The sequence below is a fragment of the Leptodactylus fuscus genome, chromosome 1 (assembly GCF_031893055.1).
Source record: "Leptodactylus fuscus isolate aLepFus1 chromosome 1, aLepFus1.hap2, whole genome shotgun sequence".
Taxonomy (NCBI): Eukaryota; Metazoa; Chordata; class Amphibia; order Anura; family Leptodactylidae; genus Leptodactylus; species Leptodactylus fuscus.
Window position 1 is genome coordinate 34,456,412 of NC_134265.1, and position 21,659 is coordinate 34,478,070.

At 47.5% G+C, this 21,659-nt stretch overlaps 1 protein-coding gene across 1 annotated transcript; it reads left to right on the plus strand.

The window, feature by feature from the left end:
* Positions 1 to 767: 767 nt before the first annotated feature.
* On the plus strand, positions 768 to 20,341 carry SNX18 (sorting nexin 18). The gene is made up of 2 exons (XM_075269461.1): positions 768 to 2,353; positions 19,903 to 20,341. Exons 1-2 carry the CDS (start codon positions 856 to 858, stop codon positions 20,154 to 20,156), a joined length of 1,752 nt encoding a protein of 583 aa, XP_075125562.1. The 5' UTR covers positions 768 to 855; the 3' UTR covers positions 20,157 to 20,341.
* Positions 20,342 to 21,659: the final 1,318 nt, after the last annotated feature.

The following is a 21,659-nucleotide window of genomic DNA, read 5'->3' on the forward strand; positions in this document are numbered from 1 at the left end:
ACTGGCACTATGATGGGGCACTGTGGCTGGCACTATGATGGGGCACTGTGACTGGCACTATGATGGGGCACTGTGGCTGGCACTATGATGGGGCACTGTGACTGGCACTATGATGGGGCACTGTGGCTGGTACTATGATGGGGCACTGTGGCTGGTACTATGATGGGGCACTGTGACTGGCACTATGATGGGGCACTGTGGCTGGTACTATGATGGGGTACTGTGGCTGGCACTATGATGGGGCACTGTGGCTGGTGCTATGATGGGGCACTGTGGCTGGTACTATGATGGGGCACTGTGGCTGGTACTATGATGGGGTACTGTGGCTGGTACTATGATGGGGCACTGTGACTGGCACTATGATGGGGCACTGTGGCTGGTGCTATGATGGGGCACTGTGGCTGGTACTATGATGGGGCACTGTGGCTGGTACTATGATGGGGCACTGTGGCTGGTACTATGATGGGGCACTGTGGCTGGTACTATGATGGGGCACTGTGACTGGCACTATGATGGTACCATCTATACCATCTGTGTTTGTCACGACCCTCCGGTACGGCCTGTTCTCTCCCGGCTCTCCGGTGTATTACACGGCGGAGCCGCCTGTGATGAAGCCGGGGCGGATATTCCAGGACATCCAGGGCCGGGATGGAGCAGGGGAGGAGGGGATGACAGGAGCGCGGGAGGCCGGGCCGGAGAGGAGGGATATGACAGGGAGGAGAGGCCGGCCCGGGGGAGGAGTCAGGCCGCAGGCTCCTGCTTCGTTTCCTCCGGTCACATCTCAGTGTCCAGGCTCCAGCAGCCGCTCCACGTCCCGGGTGTCCCCGCCGCCGCTTCTCCTCCCAGCCGGCGACCATGGCGCTCAAAGCCCGAGCTCTGTACGACTTCCGAGCCGAGAACCCGGGCGAGGTGTCCCTGCGGGAGTCGGAGGTGCTGAGCCTGTGCAGCGAGCAGGACATCGAGGGCTGGCTGGAGGGAGTCAACAGCCGCGGGGAGCGGGGGCTCTTCCCTGCCTCCTATGTGGAGGTGGTCCGGGCAGAAACTGCCGGTCCTCCTCCTCCTCCGCCGCCGCCTCCACCTCCATCAGACACCCGCTACGCTAACCTGCCCCCCGGAGGGTACGAGCCGGCACCGGCGCCCCCTAGCTACCCGAGCTTCAACTACTCCGGAGTGTCCGCCCGGCCCGCCGCCCTCCCGTACCAGCACAGCCAGCCTAGCGACGACGACTGGGATGACGAGTGGGACGACAGCAGCTCCACAGCCGCGGATGAGGCCCCGACCCCCGGGTACTACGGAGGCAGTTTCCATGACTATGACAACAGCAGGTACCGGATGTCTACCCCTGGCTCCTACTCCACTACCACCTCGACCACCACCACCTCATCCCAGGCGGCCAAGGGCACCGCCACCGTCAGCCGTAACCTCAACCGCTTCTCCGCCTTCGTGAAGAGCGGCGGCGAGGCGTTCGTGCTCGGGGAGGCGGCAGGTTTTGTGCGGGATGGCGACAAGCTGTGTGTGGTGCAAGGTCCGCATGGGCCGGAGTGGCAAGAGAACCCGTACCCCTTCCGCTGCACCATAGACGAGCCCACCAAACAAACCAAGTTCAAGGGCATGAAGAGCTACATCTCCTACCGCCTGATGCCGAGCCACACCGGCCAACATGTCCACCGCCGCTACAAGCACTTTGACTGGCTCTACGCCCGACTGTTGGAGAAGTTTCCGGTCATCTCCGTTCCTCGCATCCCTGAGAAACAAGCCACCGGCCGCTTCGAGGAGGACTTCATTTCCAAACGGCGGAAAGGTCTGGTGTGGTGGATGGACCACATGTGTAGCCACCCGGTGCTATCCCGCTGTGACGCTTTCCAGCACTTCTTGACCTGCTCGGACGAGAAAGCCTGGAAACAAGGCAAGAGAAAGTGTGAAAAAGATGAGATGGTTGGGGCCAACTTCTTCTTAACCCTCAGCACCATGCCTGGGGCCACCATTTTGGAACCACAAGAAGTGGACGCCAAGCTGGACGCCTTCAAGTCATTTGCCAAAAGGATGGATGAAGGAGTCCTCTTGCTCAACCAGACAGCTGGAGAGTTTGCCCGCAAGCAAGCCTCGGGTTTCAAAAAGGAGTACCAGAAGGTTGGAATGGCCTTCAAGGGATTGGGTCAGGCCTTTGAGATTGACCAGCAGGCCTTTTCCGCTGGCCTGAATCGGGCAATGTCTTTTACAGCAGATGCCTATGACACCATCGGGGAAATGTTTGCAGAACAACCTCGCCAGGACCTGGACCCCATCATGGACTTGCTAGCCGTGTATCAGGGGCACCTGGCCAACTTCCCTGACATCATCCACGTCCAGAGAGGTAAACCCCCGACTGTAACGTTACACCACTTGTCTCTTACAGGTCTAGTACTTCAGGTGGCATGAGAAGACAATGGTGTCATCTGAGACGTGCAACTTTCCACTGTGAAAGCCAGTGGAGATGTTGTGCAAGGTTTCTGTGTGAGTGTGATGGTTTTGTAAGTGTCCGATTGCACAGAGGTTGAGGTTTGCTCCAGTTTCTCTCCGTAGTCTTCTCTGTTCTAGTCTAGGGGCGGTTCTGCACGCTGGTCCTTACCACATGTTACATGATGTAGCTGTGAGAGCTGCACCCAACTTCACATAAAGTCACACAGCAGGCGTTGACTGGAGTCCTCGCGGGGACCTGCACACAACAGTCTCACTCCATGACCTATACAGGCAAAAAAAGGTCTTAACTAGTAGCAGGGTCTTAAGAGGGGTCCTCTGTAAACAATACTTATCCCACAGGTACATAAGTGTCTGAGGGGGGTCTGGACATGGGGAGTCTCTGGGGATAAGTGTACAGTGGTCCTTCCGTACCGATCTCATGATCCCTGGGTGTCCAAACGCTGGAGATAGTGGAGTACTGATCACTGGTGGGATGCATGGAGATAGCCAAGTATGGGGCACCTTCACTACTGATGTCATGATAGCGGGGGAGATTATGCTGCTCAATCAGTGATTTTTGGGGGGGTTCGAACACTGGGTAGTCCAGGGAGTTCCTCTGTGGAACTAATGGAGATGACAGAGGTCACAAGTGCAATGCTCCGTCATTACCAATCTTGTGCTTGCTGGGGGTCCAAATATTGGGATAGCCAGTGTTTTGTTGGGTTTAGTGATAGTGGTGCCTAGTGGTCATCTCCCCACTGATCAGACACTTGTCCCTCGCTCTATGCCATATTAGCTGCATGTCCTATAGTATTCTGGTTGGAGTCACATCGAGTAGGTCTTGGCTGTCCGACCCCTATCTTAACATATCTGATATTTCTATATGATATTCCACACGTTTGTGGTGGGAATACCCCAATATGGTTGGCATCACATGACCATGTTGCAGTGTGGTGTAGGCTTTGTTTTAGATGACTTCTACCTCCTCTTACCTGACTTCATGTCCAGTCTGGTGGTTTGTAGGACACTTCTTTGACTTTCTGTTCCTTGTTGCATAGGTCCTCAGTATGAAGTCTCTGATATATCCTTCTGTATCATGCTGCTAAGTTTCCATGTTCCTAGATCTAATCCTGTTTCTTGGAAACCATCTTTCTCAGATACCTGACTGAAGTTGTCTGGCTATATGTCTTCTCCTTCTGCACCAGTATGTTTCAGTTTGCTGGGTGATGACCTCTGTGGGATCTGGGATGGTGGATGTGATTGATGGTGTAGTTTGTAGATCCTGGTTGGGTGCTGTCATGGCTCTTCCACGTGTGTTGTCTTGTCATATGCTTGTCTTGGCTTAGCTCTGTCTTGTCTGTGACCATGGTGGGCTGGTTGGTTTTACACCTGGCACTTATGTGGTAGAGCTGGCACCAAACTTGTTAGGTGCTTCCATTCACACCCTGTAGTAGATGGTGTCCTAGTCTATATCCTCATGATGTTTGTGGCACATACAAAAATATGCACCTTAGGAATAAATCAGTGGGACACCCTGGCAGCTTTTTTAGTTATTGGCGTGCCACCAAAGGAGGCCATTGCCATGGCTGGTTATGTGGCAGGGTGACCATATGATACTTTACAAGAGAGGGAGCAGGCCGTATAAAGGAGTTGTATGGCATGCTTCACCTTTCATCACCTGTTCTCGTGATTTGTGGGGTGTCCGCCTGCCCTGACCCCCACCTGATGATAGGGGATAAGTTATCATACAGAATTGTCCCCGATCCAGCGCCATTTTTCCTGTTCTTACCAGAATGAATGTCCCACTTGTTTTCAGGTGTTCGTTGTGGCCAGTCATTGGGTTCAGTAGTCACATGCAATTTATGGAAATCACAGTGGTCGCGAACTAAGAAACAGGACTTCATTACTTCTGGTGTAGTGGAGGATTTAACCCCTTCCCGCCGATGGCATTTTTTGATTTTCGTTTTTGACTCCCCTCCTTCTAAACCCCATAACTTTTTTATTTCTCCGCTCCCAGAGTCATATGAGGTCTTAATTTTTGCGGGACAATGTTTTCTTCATGATGCCACCATTAATTATTCTATATAATGTACTGGGAAGCAGGAAAAAAATTCAGAATGGGGTGGATTTGAAGAAAAAATGCATTTCTGCGACTTTCTTACGGGCTTTGGTTTTACGGCGTTCACTGTGCAGCCAAAATGACATGTCCCCTATATTCTGTGTTTCGGTACGGTTCCAGGGATACCAAATTTATATGGTTTTATTTACATTTTGACCCCTAAAAAAAATTCCAAAACGGTGTTAAAAAAATTTTTTTCTAAAAGTCGCCATATTCCGACGGCCGTAACTTTTTTATACATAGGTGTACGGGGATGTATAGGGCGTCTTTTTTTGCGGGGCCGGGTGTACTTTTTAGTTCTACCATTTTCGGGAAATGTTATTGCTTTGATCACTTTTTATTCAAATTTTTATCAGAATTAAAACAGTGAAAAAACGGCGGTTTGGCACTTTTGACTATTTTTCCTGCTACGGCGTTTAGCGAACAGGAAAAATATTTGTATAGATTTGTAGAGCGGGCGATTTCGGACGCGGGGATACCTAACATGTATATGTTTCACAGTTTTTAACTACTTTTATATCTGTTCTAGGGAAAGGGGGGTGATTTGAACTTTTAATACTTTTTATATTTTTTTATATTTTTACTTTTTTTTTTATTTTTTTTTTGCATTTATTAGACCCCTTAGGGGTGTTGAACCCCAGGGGGTCTGATCACTAATGCAATGCATTACAATGTTAATGCATTGCAATGCATTGCAAAAAAGCATCATCTCTTTTGCAGGCTGTATACACCAGCCTGCAAAAGAGAGAATTTGCAGACCGGCTGGGAGCCTTTAACAAGGCTCCCGGCTGTCATGGCAACGGGGGGTCGGCCCTGGAGCATGCTCCAGGAGCCGGCGATCCCTGCCAAAATGGCGGCGCCCATGCGCCGCCGGGAAAATGGCGCCTCCGGCGCCTTTGACAGCAGCGCCGGAGGGGTTAATGCCTCCGATCGGTCCGGGGACCGATCGGAGGCATTAGAGCCGGTTGTCTACTGCTTAAAGCAGTAGACACCCGGCGGCTATGGCGGCCGCCCGGCTCCCGGGCGGTCGCCATAGTTACAGACCCGACACGCGCCGTACTATTACGGCGCATGTCGGGAAGGGGTTAAGGAACCTGCTGGAATGGGGCCGTTCTACTGTGTGTTGTTTTTTTTTAACGCAATTTTGTCTGTGACAACCCCTTTAAGTCTCGCTCAGGATTAGCAGTAAAATGGTGGCGTTACCGCCAATCCCTTGTAAGAATTTAGACCTTCAGGAAACCTTCTGACACCAACGTGGCGCTATGTAACCCCAACTTTATTGGGTGTAAATTGTGACCAATTTGTCAGCACACCACGTACTGTACGCCATTTTTACAACACCCATCCCGGCGCTTTTTATGCGTTGTGTTTCCTAAGCCGCTGGCTTCCTCTTCATCTGTGGTATTTTTGTGGTGAATTTTTCCTGTAGAAATAAAAAAATACATCTTGTGTGTTACATGTGGAGGCTTATCCTACTGCAATAGAAAACATATGGCGCCCCCGCTGCCCTCCTCATCCCCCTGTGTCAGTGGAAGCGTCTCCAGTGTTTCCACATGTGCTTGGGCTGATGGTCGTGGTGTGAGTGTCAGGCCTGAGACGTCTTGCCAGTCCTACGTTGATTTTCCCTGTCTGTAAGATCTGACTACGAGATTTGGTACACGACTTAAAGGAGAGCCTTGTTAACAAGCCAAAAATATTGCCCTGGGATGGTATATTAAGGATGGCTTAAAGGGGCATTCTGGATAGAATTTGCCGATCAGAGGTAGATTTCATAGACGTGGATGGAGCGGCTGCGTATGCGTGACCAGTCAAATCAAATCAAACAAGCTTTATTGGCACGTCCGAATACATATTTGGCATTGCCAAAGCTAGTAAAGTGTGTGTGTTGGGGGGGGGGGGGGGGAGTCAGTCTATCCATTCATTGGAGGTCTCAAAATTCGGACACTCATCGTTGAGTAAAGTTTACCACAGTCACTTGGACATTGTTGTCTGTAGATGACTCTTTGGCGTCCATAAGCGAGTGTTGTGGGCATGCTCTGTGACCTGTGTGGCTGTTGTGCAGGTGACCACCATCTATGGTGAAAGATGGAACCTGTATTATCTATATAAAACGTTATAACATTGGAGTCACTGCCACCCATAGAGTTTGCTATTTGAGCAACAGAAAATTTTGGAAAGAACTTTTAGTTTTTTTGTTTTTACCAGGGAATAGCGGGGAGGGGGGGGGGGGGGTGTAAAATGTGGTCCTGTAAGGGTTAAACAACTGCAGCAGCAATAAGCTGTATGGTTACTAGACCACGAAACCAGTGTGTATTCCTCGAATGTAAACTTACAGCATTTTTCTAGGCCCATACGGCTCTATGTGGCTTTGTACCAGGAGTCTGCCCCGAGCCCTCAGTGTGTGACGTAATAATACAATTTATATCTATTTTCTGTATAGGACTAGAAGTTGGCCGATAATCTACATAAGGGCCATGTTTATGTAACGTGGACATCTGTGATCCCATCAAAAATTGCCAAAAATTCAATCTGCTTAAAGGGAGTCTGTCACCAAAACCAACTCGTATCATCCCGGCCCTGCAGATTGATAGGCTAGGATCACCCAAATTAGACAGTGTTTTCCCTGTGTGATTCGGCGCCTCTGTTGCCAAGATATCGCCGTTTTTATCAGTATGCAAATGAGCTCTTGAAGCAATGGCGGTGCGCTTGTTGCTCGAAAGCACTCGTTTGGATTGAGAAAAACAGCGATATCTCGGCAACGGAGGAACCGATTCCTACAGGAAAAACGTCGTCTGATTCAGTTTACCCTAACCTGTCTACCTGCGGGGCTGGGAGGATATGTTGGGTTTTGGTGACAGACTCCCTTTTAAGGGGGTTGTCTGATAAAAATGTAAGAACAGGTAGATAATGGGCTATTGACAGCAGAATCAACTGCTTAGCCAATCAGCAGTGAGGTCACTGCCGCGGCCAACAACTGGGCGGTCACTTCTTGTGTGTGAGAGGGACCAGAAAGCCGAGACCTGTGGGGGGACCCAGGAAGTGAGGGGACAGTGTTGCCTTTTTTTGTTTGTTGTTGTTGTGTGACCTTTTGTCAAAAAATTTTCAACCCCTTTAAAGGCAATGCAGTTTCCTCCTCTTTGTATGATACAAGGTACAGTTGCCCCCCTATAACTTTTTGCAAGAGCTTGTATTTTTGGCCTTCCATGTGTAGCCGCACACTGCAGAGCCTGTTACTTCTCTAAGCACAGAGGCATGTGGATATTGGCAGGCCGCGGAGCTCGCAGCGGTCAGTGAAATTCCTCCGATGACTTCACACCGCGCTGCTGTTATCTGTGCAAATATCCTCCCCGTGTCCTAATGTGATTGGGGAGTGACATCTTGCCACCATGTAGCCGATCGCCCACTCAGGAGAACTTGTTTACCTGTTTTTCCTTCAAAATGTGTTTGGGTTATTAGAAAGCTGGGTGGTAATACTGGATATGCAGTACTGACTATGTATGTAATATGTACAGTGTATTACCAGGGGACGATGCTGTGGTAATGTAGTATTTAGGGCCACTTCATACATTCAGGAATTCTTAATATTTTGACGCAGATTCCAAAATCTTCATCAAATGTGTTGGGTAATGTGACTGGGGTTATGTAGCCCTTTTCACTTGCTTTGGTAAATACAACATTGGTACACAGGGCCCTAAGGATTAGTTCACAAGGAGTAAAAGGGTCCTGATTTTGACGCGGGAAGCCACGTCAGAATCCGGACCAAAATGCAGCTAGCCACAACTGTCGCGGCTTTCCTCTCCGGATTAAGCCCAAATGAATGGGCCTAGTCAGGAGTGTGGTGCCGCGAGGTGGATGTCCGCAGCTGAATCGGCCGCGGAATCCGCCTGAAGAAAGGGCAGCTTGATTTCAGTGGGAGGCAGGTTTTTTTTAACAGAATTTTGATGTGGATTCCGCATCCTGAAATTTTGCCCCTTGCGAATTAGCCCTAAGTGGTCCCATAGTCTAGCACTCTTGTTAGATGTTGATTGTTGTGTTTTATTTATTTATTTATTTTTTTTTATACATATGTGTATGTGTATATATATATATATATTCTGTTTTCTGTACATGTTTATGGGGGCGGCCATCTTTCCTGAGCTTCTCCTCTGCTCTATGAACAGCATTTAGGGATACGCTTTACAGCACAGTCATGTCCATAGGCAGCAATAGTCTGGAGCTGATTATTTGAGGTCTATGGGAGGGGGAGCAGATAAGCTGTGACATCATCTATTGCCACTAGTGAATGTAATGATGGGTCACTATAGGAGTTATCTGTAGAGGTTTGATCTTCTATTGTGATGCTGTCTGTTTCGTAAATAGGGTGACCTCTACAATGACAGTCTCTACAAAATAAGCCTATTAGGATTTGGTGGTCAGAGTAAAACATGCTGGCTATAGCTGTGGTTATTAGTAGGTACTACTTCTGGTATGGGTCCGGTAGGTGGCGTCTCGGCTTCAAGCATCTTACCTGTTCAGTTTGGTTCTGCATGCAACATGGAACCCCAAACCAAATGGTTTGACATGGACACGGGGTAGTACCTAACATACCTGGAGCCGAGGCAGCACTGTTTACTTGTATCACTATTGTGAAGTTGTACCAGGTGACCCCCCTTTCCAGTAGTGACCCCAATAACCTACTACTTCCCAGTGGTCATGTGACAGGCTCTCCCCAGTCTGCCTGTCCTCCTCTCTTGCACCCTGGGCTACATACAGACAATGTATTGCATTAAGCCATGTTATCAGAGGCTTAATGCAATATCCTAGCCAGGCAGGGGCAGTCCGTGACCCCTGCCTCATGGTACTAATGACAGTAGCCAGCTCTGGTTAGTGGGTGTAGTTTTCTGGGTGTCGGTCCTATAGATTAGCCTAGGAATGTTCTGAGACAGGAAGATTTAATATAAACCTATAGGGCAAAAGAGGTAATGCCTTTCATTAGAGAGAGACTGGTACAGTAAATTAACAGACCATACAAGTCCTGCTAAGACTTCTGGGTAAGGAATACAAATAGCACTAGGTTCACGCTAGTGTTTGGGTTTCCATCCTTTGGGTCTGCTTGGGACCCGGAAAGCGCAAACCCTATCCACTTAAAAATTGGTTACCCACGGAAACAGCATAGACTATAATGGGTTTGCTGGGTTTCCACCAATTTGCAGGACTTTTCTCTCCACCTATTTAAGCGGAATGGGTGACCAACGCTAGTGTGAACCTAGCAGAAGATCTCATTGGTGAAAAAAAGGAATTTGCACCTAGTGCCACCTTTTGGAAGGTAACGCCCCATAAAATAATACCTGGCATTTAAAGACACCTAAGGGCATAATCTGGGAATAATAGCCAAGCCAGTATGACTCCAAGGAGAACTGTCTTGCATATTCCTTACCCAGAATTCTTGGCAGGGCATGCACGGTCTAATAATTTCTTGTATACTTGATGGCAACGTCTCCGTGATGAGAGACATGGCTCCATCTGACCACATCTTAGACCTCTCTAGAGGGCCTGTGCATGGTGGGGCGAAGATGATGAACTCTGTTTTCACCATGTTGAGTTTGAGAAAGCGGGAGGAGAGAAAAGAGGCTACGACCACTTGGGACTCTGGCCAGCAGGGAGGTAATGTCTGGTCCAGAGAGGTATATTTGGGTGTCATCGGCATAGTAATGGTATCGAAAACCATGAGATTCTATGAGTTGGCCAAGGCCAAAGGTGTAGATGGAGAACAGGAGGGGCCCTAGAACAGAGCCTTGGGGACACCTACAGAGAGAGGGCGTGGTGAGGAGGTGGTGTGCGAGTGGGAGACACTGAATGTGCGGTTGGTGAGGTATGAGGAGATCCAGGAATGGGCCAGGTCTGAGATACCAAGGGATGAGAGAATTTCTAACAGGAGGGAGTGGTCAACTGTGGCAGAGGAGAGGTCAAGGAGGAGGAGGACAGAGTAATGGCGCTTGGCTTTGGCAGTTAGAACGTCGTTGATGACTTAGGGCAGTTTCTGTGGAGTGACGGGGTCTGAAGCCTGACTAAAGTCTTTCAAAGAGTAGTTGGACGAGAGATAGGAGGATGGTTCAGAGTCAACGTGTTTTTTGCACAATTTAGAGGCATACGGGAGCAGTGAGATGGGCCGATAGTTGGCTGGAGAGGACGGGGTTGAGGGACGTTTTTTTTAAGTATAGGTGTGACGGTAGCATGTTTGAAGGTAGAAGGAAAGGATCTTCTGGTTAGGGATAGGTTCTACTATGTAATGTTATTAGACGTGACCACTAAGTGTAGGAGGAAGTTACCGTGTATGTGGCGCCCTAATATACAAGACCAGGTTATATAATTATATGTGTGGCGCTTACTCTGCTGGTAATTGGAGGAGAACTGGATGTGTGGTCAGAGTAATGTGTGGTGTGAATTAACATCTAAGTGTGAGGTGGAGGCTTCAGTATGAGGAATGCTCCGGGTCTGTAGGAAGTCATACACACCTCACCACGTTCTTCTGAGACACCTGGCTATAAGATACTCTCTACAGATGTCTTATTTATTCTTACTTTGCTGGCTGCTCTTTCCTCTCTATGGTAGGCCCCTCTCTTTTATTTTTTTGGGTTTTCATCTGCTCTGTCTTGTAGCTGTATGAGCTTTCTAGAGGTCCTCATACATGTTCATCCATGTTTTAGTGAATTTATAAACCCGTCGATTCTAGTTTTCACTGGTGTTGGACTCGGAGGTTCCGGCGATATCATGATCCCCGCGTCATGTGATGTAAGGTCGCGTTAGGCCCCCTGGGTCTCTCAGCATGCCCTTCATTGATCTCTTAAGTACTTAATTACTAGTGATATGGAGGCTGACTATAATAGAGATGGGGGAGGGTGGGGACGAGTGAGGCAAAATGCATGGGTTGTGCATGAGGCAAAGATTCTCATCTGATCAGCTCCCTCCTGCTGAGCCGGGCGCTCTGCAGGTGACATTACCGAGTAATTAAACCTAATATGATTGAACTTCTTATACTAATGACTTTAGGTGCTGGACACTACATCTCTGGATATAGAAGCGTCTTCTCTTCTTAGGATGAGGCTATGGAGAAACTGATTGGTATATTTGTGTGTGATCTGCGGCCTGACGTGTGGGTTCAGCCAAAGTCTTTCATCTGCAGGTTTTTTTAACATTGTATATAACGCCAGCCATACATTTTAGATAACTATCAGACCATGGCTATGATGTCCGACCCCTCTATATATACAACGCTGTGCAAAAATTTTAGGTAGGTGTAGGTTGGAGGGTGGGGTGGGGGATGCTGAAGAGGAAGAATGCTTTCAAAAACTGAAGTCTTAAAGGGAGTTTCCAGCTCCAAATAGATTTTATTCCCATACTGATGATTTGTGGTGGGTTCGACACCCGGGCCCTGTACAGATCAGCTGTGTCTGCAGCCTTCAGGTGCCGGAAGCTGCTATTGGATGAGAAGCATGTGCAGCACTGCTCCTATTCAAGTAATAGGAGTAGTTCCCTGGAATCCCTGCTATATTGTGCATGAGGCTCCTGCACCGCTGCTATTATTTATGTCCACTAGCAGCTTCTGGCATCCAGAGGCTGCTGCAACAGCTAGTCTGTGTGGGGTCCGGGTGTCTAGGACCTACACCTGAGAAAGAAGGGTCCACACCACTGAGGCCCCTTCACTGTAGGTCCCTGTGCAGCCTGGTGGCGGGGAGCAGTTCTGTGCTTTACACTGCAGCATGGCTTTATCTGTGAAAGGAGCATTCACTATGAAGTCGATTCCAGAGCTGAAATCTCCCAGCATTCCTTGCTAGTTCTGTACACAGATCTTCATCAGGAGCCATGTCCTACTGCATCATGGGAGCTCACCTTCTCATGTAAGTGACATGTCCATCTACAGCTATAGGAGCCATGATTGCAGCTCTGGAGTATAATACAGACTGTAATTCCCAAATACTACAAGATCTAGTAATGCAATGGATTTAAAAAGTTGCCCAACTATTTCTGTATGGGCTCCAGCTATTTTCCATTGCCCCTTGTGAAGGCTGCGGCGTCCTGAGCTGCCCTGATCTGGGAACAGTTTGTAGAGCCGGCATGAAGTCATCGCCTCTCCCATGATCTGACCTCAGCAGTGAAATACTACACGCCGATCCCTTGTGTGGAGGGCGTGCGTTACGTTTCCTTGTTCTCTCTGCTCGGACCACATCCCTGCTAGGTGGACGGTATTTATCCTGCTCCATCTGATAATAGGTCTACAACGGGCTCAAAAATTTACAAGCCCTGGGGGGTCGGCAGATCTGTCCGTCACAAATCCAAAGTACGCAGCCCTGTCTGCTCAGTGACGTGTGCGGAGGATAACTGTCAATAGAGATGGTGGAATTTTTGGAAATAAAGTGAAGATTTGGTTGGGTACAGATAGGGAATATAAATACTTAAGTGACCCTTTCACCAGGCCCCCAGCCCTAACAGGCCGCTCCTTATACTCCCTCCATGTAACTGAAAAATGTTGCAAAAATTCTCCGGTAGTCCAGGCACAAAAATGTCTATGCAGATAAGTTCGGTGAGCCTTAATATGCCCTACCCCCTGCCAGAGTAACCGTACACACATCCTCATCAAAAGCCTTCTATTCCTGTCTATGCTCGGGGTGAAGAGCGGGCTTTACCTCTGATCCTCACCCTACTAATAATGTATGAGATTCAATAGACCAGATCCTTCATGAGATCCCATAGCAATTGGGTGGGCTCCTTTATAAGGCAAATTCCGTTTTCTATGTCTGTTAATTGCATAAGGAACCCAGGAAAGTTGGGTGATTCATAGAGAATCTTGATCAATGCTACAAGGAAAAAGAAATCTACAATTTTTCCCCTTAATTGCAAATTGCAGCGCTGACACACTGCGATTTCCATAACCGTTGCGGTTTTGAAAATCGCAGCATGTCACTTATATCTACGGAAACACCGGCAGCTTTCCCATAGATATAATTGTAACAGAAAGTCCGCGGAGGAAAACTCAGTGAACTTTCTGTTCAAAACGCTGTGGGAAGAACTGCGATGCGTTCACGCCGCGGTTGTTCCCTCAGCGCTTTAGCACGGCAGTTCTTGCCCATGGGGCCTTAGCCTCAACCAAGCAAAACAGTGAGTTTTTGTCTGCGGGTTTTGATGCTTTTCAGCTGCATTTCTGTGGAGTTTCCGCAACACATTTATCATGCTGCGTTTTTGCTGCGGTTTTCACACTTTCCATAGAAATCTATGGAGGGAAAAACTCAGCGTTTCCGCAACTAGAATTGACATGCTGTGTTTTTCAAAAACGCAAGTGATTTTGAAAAACGCTGCTTTTTTGCAGCGTTTTTTTCCGCAGTGTGGGGCTAGGATTAGACAAAATAGCATTCACTATGCTGGTGCTTTAAAACGCAGAGTTTTTTCCGTGGCATTTTTGCAATGCCCCAAAACGCTTCGTTTCCGCCCAGTGGGGCCTTAGCCTTAAAGGGGTTTTCCGGCCCCAAATCAATCAATTTTATATACTGGTGACCTACCCAGAAGATTGGTCATCACTGTGATCTTTTGGGATCCGACACCTGGTTCCTGCACTGATCAGCATCTGGGTGCTGGAAGCTGCTAGTGGATGCTTAGAACGTGCTGCCCTGCTGCTATACAAGTAATTGGAACAGCTCAGCAGCCCTGTCCGTTGCGTAGTGGTGGTTTCAGAGAGTTGCAGCGCTGCACATGCTGCCAGTCCAGAGGCTGCTGCAACAGCTGATCTGTGTGGGTTCCAGTTGTTGGATCTCAACAGATCACAGCCTAACCGGTGGATAGGTTATCAGACCAGAAAATCTATTTGGGGCCAGAAAACCCCCTTAGGCTAAGGCCCCACGGGTCGTAATCGCAGTGCCAAAGCGCTACGGAAAGAACCGCTGCGTGATCGCATTGCGGTTCTTTCTGCAGCGTTTTTAAGAGAATGTTCACAAAGTTTTCTTCCGCGGACTTTCTTTTAACATTATATCTACGGGAAAGCCGCAGGCATTTCCGTAGATATAATTGACTTGCTGCGATTTGCAAAGCCGCAGATCAGCTGGTTGAAGCGCTCCATCATTCAGTTGCACACCGCAGCCTCTTTACTGAATGCCAAGCATAGGGCTGGACATGGTGCAGGGGCTGTGCTTGGTACCCGGCTGAATGGGACTGAGCTGCTCCTGTATCATGTGACTGATGAGTGTGATGATCGGGCCACATTGGCAGGGCATCCAAGGTGTCTGACTCCCACTGATCGCATATTGATGACCTGAGTCCAGGAAAACCCCTTTAGCCTGAGGCTCCACGGGACGACCTGAAAACCGTGGCAGGAACGTGGCGTTTCCAACCCGAGAGGCCCCCGGCCTTAATAGTCTTTTCTGGTTTCTACTTCCTGATCCCGAGCAATGCTCTTTGGGAGGGAATTACTATTGCTCCAGTGAGGTAAGCGCCTACGTCCTTATTACAGCAATGAGCTTGCTTATTGAGAAAATTGTGATGTTTTGGCCACAGAGGTGGCAATTCACACCCTTCTGATGACCCTAACCTGTCTGTCTGTGGGGCTAGGCTTACATGGCGAGTTCTTTTTACGTGAAGCCTCCACTAGGGGGAGCTTTAGAGCCTGCTGAATACTAATATCCCGGCATAGAATATTTATCTGGGTGTCACAGAGGAGAACTTTTATTTCCTGGAGATTGGTGTCTTACATGGAGGTGCCCTTTAAATGCTGGTGCCTATGTTTAGCCTCCATGGATTACAGGGCTTGTATCGGTGTGAAGTGTTTGCAGAGTATCAGGTGGCGACTTGGTGGTAAAGTCATCGCTGCCAGCACTTTCCTCCTGTAAATTCGCAGTCGTTGCTTCTGGTCGATGTCCTCGCTGTGACATTCATGTCTTTTGTGCTACGGACAAGCGCTCCTCCCTGTGTAATAATAGCTCTGCAACTAGAAATATCCAGCATGACTAACCCAATGTGTAAACTGCTGCGTCCTGCTCCCTGCCGTGCCGGCCCTGACAGCGAGTCCAGCAGAAATGATCACTCTCTTCTACCAAAAATTAACTTCTTTTTAGGATGTTGCCAAAAAAGTAGAATCTGCCGGAAATAATTAGTACCTTTTACTTTGTCTTAAAGGGGCCGTCCAACCACCTTTTTTAAAGGGTTATCTCAGAATCTAGAAACATGGCTGCTTGCTTTCGGAGCAGCGCCACACCTGTTCACAGTCTGTGTGTGGTATTGCACCTCTGTGCTATTCACTGAAACTAACAGCATTGACTGCTCAGGAATAGTGAGGACTAGAGTAAAAACTCCAACCGTGCTGGGAATGGTTGGAGCGGCAGCTATTAAATGGTGTAAAGATCTGGACTTGTTGGAGGTGGTGAAGAAATGTATGGAATTCAGGGTACCTTTAAGGGTGTTTTCCGGCCCAAAATCAATCTTTCGATCATCAGTATGGTCTGGGGGATTCGACACCCAGACCCCACACAGATCAGCTGTTGCATCAGTCTTCGGGTGCCAGAAACTGCGAGTGAGCAGGGATTGTGTGCAGCACCGCTCCTATACAAGTAATATAAGGCACAGCAGCCCTGTCCAGTTTCGGAGACTGCAGCGTTGCTCCTATTACTTGGGCTGCACCTGCTCCCCATCCACTAGCTGCTGCAACAGCTGATCTGTGCAGGGTTCGTGTGTCGGCTTCCCCCCTGTGAGTAGGCCATGACTATGAAAAATTGGTTTAGGGGCCAGAACACTCCTTTAAGAATGTGAATCTTGTCTATGCTACACTTGCTCATTCGAGACTGCAGGCCTAAAGCCTGAGGCTGCTCTGTTGAGAGATTGTAGTGACAATATATCCTCTTCTGGTTCCTTCCCGGTTCAGCATTGTCATGGAGAAAGTGCGGAATAAAATCCTCAACTAATTCTATAGTTGCTGCACATCTCCCCTGGGATGCTGGGACCCCCTGTGATCCAAAAAGAGGAGTCTGCAAGTGTGAATGGAGCAGTAGGACATATGCTTGGCCTGACGCTGCCCTCCCCCGCTTAACGTTCTGGTCCAGCCATAATGTCTTCATGTCTCCAAACTGGTTGTGCTGGCCATTGTGGGCCAAGAAATACTACATCAAAGAAAAACTTTTACCATTTTGACCAAGTGTGTGTGGCAGGGCTGGGATCCAGGCGGGACAGGGAGGTCTTGGCCAAAAGATTTACAGTAACTCTCACAGTGGGTGCGATACGTGAAACTACCTCCTGTGGTGCGCCAGGTTTTGTCAAGAGGCCAGAGACTTGATAAAAAGTAAATTGCCCCTGAGCTAGCCGTGTTTTTTAGAGCTAGCATATTGACCCTAATAATAATGTGTATGGGACTGTGATCCCGGGCAAAGCTCAGGACAGGTTTTGTAGCTGTCCATTTTGGGGCCTGGATTGACTGCAAAAAATTAATGGGTCCATGGAGATATCGGGGGCATATGGATGCCGTTCAACCACGGACCCAGCAGGTGCAAACCTTTGTCAGCTTGTAGCCTTCTGGGCATCTACAGAAGCTCTCACAACTTTAAGACAATGAGTCGGATATATATAAAAATAAAACCCTCCCCCAATTGGAACCAATATCATGTCCTTAACCTGGATGGGTTCCCAATGATTTATGTGTCTCATGTGATCCTATAACTACTTCTTTTATGGTTTCTTGGCTGGCAATGACATGTCTGTCTTGTTTCGGCCAAGACTACTTGGACTTTATCCTTCCCTGAGTCACATGACTTGATCTTCTTGTAAGAAATGTCAAGACCAGTGGGATTTTTTTTCTCTATTGTTTTATATCTTTGATTATTCTCTGGGTAAAATAAAGGCCTGCTTTTCAGAAAATGGCCCAATGGCGTCTGATCAGTGGATGTTCAACTTTCTTTCTTACAGTGCCCATACACCTTCATCAGCAGTCTACTCATCTTCATTATATACATGCATGCTCAGCTTGGAAGAGTATGCTTGTTTTGTCGTAGCTACTGCTGGATTGAGAACAAGGGATCACGCATGTTGAAATCCAGCACACCCGATCCTTCTTTTCCCTGGATGGCGAAAGGGGTTCAGGACCAATTACTGAGAGACGAATGAGCATTTGGCCAACATATATGGAAACCATAGAAGCAGGTGGTATCTTGGTCGACTGTAGTGCAGTGTGTTGTATGTATTATGATTAGGTGACAGGCAGAGTGCTGGAGTCCCTATATATCAACCTCGGTTTCTGAGCTACGTGTGGTCCAGGGCGGGTCTTGAGTAGGTCCCATCCCAGGTATCGGTCCTGGGCTCATTACTGGCCCATAAAAGGCTGCAGAGCCTACTCTTCAGGGCAGATCCTGGGATCGAGAGGAAGTACCTGGGTCTGTCCTGACATACTGAGAGTCTGGTGAGACTGTATTGTGCTATTTTTGTTTACTCATGTAGATGTTACTAAGCTACACATACAGTTAGTGCTTTGTTTAGTTAGTGCTCGGACGAGCAGGGTTTTGTTTGACATTCTTTTGCCTGAAGTTAAGGCTATATTTTATTTTGCTCATTTTGTGCCTGAAGTAAAGGTTTATTCATTTTTATTTATTTTGCGTCGTTTTTTTTTTTTTTTTTTTTTCAAAATTAACCTGTTTTGCTACAGATTTTGTGTCCCTGTCTAACTGGTTGGGTCCGCACCATTGCTGCTTCTGAGCTACCTTCCCCACAGTATGTCCTCGTATTTGCAGGTGATTCCACAAGGGTTGCTGTTTATTGCATTGTCACCCTAGTTGCTAATTCACAACCTTGCACACATTTAGCCAAGTTTTCACTAGTGAACCCTCATGAGCTGTACGAGGTGGAGGGTGACCAAACCTCATAGATCTTGTTTGACCAGTCAGTAATGCCGGGCTTTGGAAGTCATCTGCCGTATCTGTCTGCTTAGTGAATGTGTAGGAGGATGTGGCATTTTTTGCAGAGTTGTCAAGATGGTTGTTTTTTTTTTTTTTTTTTTTGTGGGGTTTTTTTCAGTGGTTTTTCAGGTGGACTTCAGGGCGTCTTCTGATGGCTGGAAGGAAATGGAATCTGCAATTTTTTATGTGCCATAAATTTCTCTGATGGTTCTACCCCTTGAAGTTTTATTGTATCCCTTCAAAATGGTTTGATCCCAAAGTGTGTCCCTCAAACCAAAAAAACATAGCCCCATGCAGCCACCATTTGTGGGACTATCCTATATAGAACAGATTCCTGTAGGGTTATCTCACAGCCTTGTCGCTCCACATTTTCTTATCTCATTCTTTAGTTATTGTGTTTGGTCTACAAACTTTATTATCTTTACCAATAGATGTTAACACCTGTGAACTGTGGCTATAAAATGTAATATGTCAGCTGGGGAGGATTTGGAGTTTGCCCTTTGAGTAACATTACAGTAGGTGTGCAGCCCTATAAGCGGTTCATATTAAAGGAGACCCCCAACATATGCTCCATTACTGAATTAATACTTATTGTAAGGCACGGACTGTGGTTTTACAGCTAAGGCGGGACATGGATGATATGGGGTATGTCAGCTAATGAGTTATGAGTGGTCATGTGGGTGTACCGTTTTGGTGAGTGTTCATGTGGGTGGACCGTTTCAGTGAGTGTTCATGTGGACGGACCGTTTCGGTGAGTGTTCATGTGGGCGGACCGTTTCGGTGAGTGGTCATGTGGGCGGACCGTTTCGGTGAGTGGTCATGATGGGCGGACCGTTTCGGTGAGTGGTCATGTGGGCGGACCGTTTTGGTGAGTGGTCATGTGGGCGGACCGTTTTGGTGAGTGGTCATGTGGGCGGACCGTTTCGGTGAGTGTTCATGTGGGCGGACCGTTTTGGTGAGTGTTCATGTGGGCGGACCGTTTTAGTGAGCATGTGGGCGGACCGTTTTGGTGAGTGTTCATGTGAGCGGACCATTTTGGTGTGTGTGCATGTGGGCGGACCGTTTTGGTGAGTGTTCACGTGGGCAGACCATTTTGGTGAGTGTCATGTGGGTGAACCGTTTCGGTGAGTGGTCATGTGGGTGGACCCTTTCGGTATGTGGTCATGTGCGTTGACCGTTCTTCTGGGCAGTCGTGAGCAGACCATTCCTATGGGCAGTCGTGTGGGCGTACTGTTCCCTTGAGTAGTCATGTTGTTGGGTAAATGGCCGCACATGTAGGGCGAGGATTGCTCAAGGTCTTCAGAATAGGAGTAAAGGACCTTTTTCTAAAAATTACCCCCAAAACATTTTTTTTTTTTTACTAACTCACTGACTTGCCCTATTTTAGGTCCTCTTTTGAGACATTCTGGTACCCGGACCGTAACCCTCCTCTCTGTTCTTTCACAGGGGCACTAGCCAAAGTCCGCGAAAGCAAGAAGCACATCGAAGAGGGCAAGATGGAGCTACAAAAAGCTACCGAAATCCAAGAACGTTGTAACATTATATCCTATGCCACTTTGGCAGAAATCCAACATTTTCACAAAATCCGAGTGCGGGACTTCAAGTCACAAATGCAACATTTCTTACAGCAACAGATAACTTTCTTCCAAAGAGTGACGCTAAAGTTGGAAGAGGCTCTACAGAAATATGACACGGCCTAGTCGTCCCATCCGACGGCCCGGGACTTTTTTCCCTCTTTTTGGAGAGGTTTAAAACTTCGGAGGTTTTAGTCGTTCCCTCCCAAGAAAGTAACAACCTGTTGCCAATAATTGGCGGTGGTACACGAATGGTCGTACATTTATTTTTTAGTATACTGTGATTAAAAAAAGAAAGAAAAAAAAAAAAATGGACTCGTAATCCGCATAGATCCAGCATAGCCCATTTATATTTAAGTCTATTATCTATGCTTACACTACCATTGTCCCGGGGGGTGGAGTATGCCGTTTGCCTTACTGTTGAACTATACAATAGCGCATACTCCGAGTGGACTTCGTAACCTATGAGTTGATGTCATCAGTTGCCTTTTTTTTTTTTTTTTTTCAAAAACATTCTGGATTTTACAAAAATCCTCTGTTTACAGAACTTTTACTTGAGCAATTATTCAATCCTTGTGCCTTCCCAACTTTTTTTTTTGTTTTGTTTTGTTTTTTTTAATAGTAATAAATTCATATTTTATCACAGGAGAGGCATGCATCTAATGTAACGTTTCAGGTTGTATTATGTTCCTGGTCTTTTGCGGTTTCATATAACTCCTGCACGTACCCTATTTTTTTTATTTTTTTTTTTAACACATTTAGAGCCTGTTCACACAACCCACTTCTTTGGCTGTCCACGACCTGTGGGGAAAAATTGATTATTCTCTACTTTTTATTGGATCAGAATACTGAAATTCTGATCATGAATTCACCCCCTTTAGGCTGAGGCCTCTTGTTTCGAAAGGAAAAAGCTGTGTTTTTTTTGTTTAAAGGGGTTGTCCCATCACAAGGATCCTATCTATACTGCTAGTTTATGTGGATTTAAGACTTTTCCTATATACATTGCTTTATCAAAACTGCTTTGTTTGGCTGCTATCTCAATTTATTCACTTCATTGGTTACACTCCGTTTCTATGGCCCTTGGGATTATCTGCTCATTTGTCAAGTGATGTAGCTGCCTGCTCTCAGAGGGGGAGGGAGGGGCTGGGAGCAGCTCTGAGCTGTTTGTGTCTGATAAGTAGCGGAGCTTTTCAGATAGGGGAGGTTTCTGAGATTTCTGAGCTCTTATCAGTCGGTTTAATTGAATTTGGCTGATAAGGGCTGAGATAGGGAGTCCGTTACCTCTGTATGTAATGCAAACTGATTCAAATCCAGCTCTGCTACATCAGCTTCACACTGTGGTAATTCATTTACAACCAACCCCGTGCAAGTGAAACCCCGCCCACCAATGTGCTGAGAAAAGCAGGAAGTGAATAGAGCACAACAGCCTGCAGGTTAGTGAACAAGCGTCATGGGAATACCCCTTTAAATATTGCCGTTTTTGAGCCAAACCCAGGAGTGGCTACACGAGAACTGGGAAATAATAAAGGATGTTTTTATACGTCTCCCTTCTGCTCAATCCACTCCTGACTTTGGGTTAAAAAAACGCAGCAAAATCTGCAACAAAAACCCCCCAGTTTTTCCGCAACG

What these genes read in the sequence shown, in the direction of transcription:
- SNX18 (XM_075269461.1), top strand. Translation starts at nt 856, where the DNA reads ATGGCGCTCAAAGCCCGAGCTCTGTACGACTTCCGAGCCGAGAACCCG. An exon ending in CATCATCCACGTCCAGAGAG is followed by an intron (nt 2,354 to 19,902) that starts GTAAACCCCCGA and finishes GTTCTTTCACAG; the next exon opens with GGGCACTAGCCAAAGTCCGC.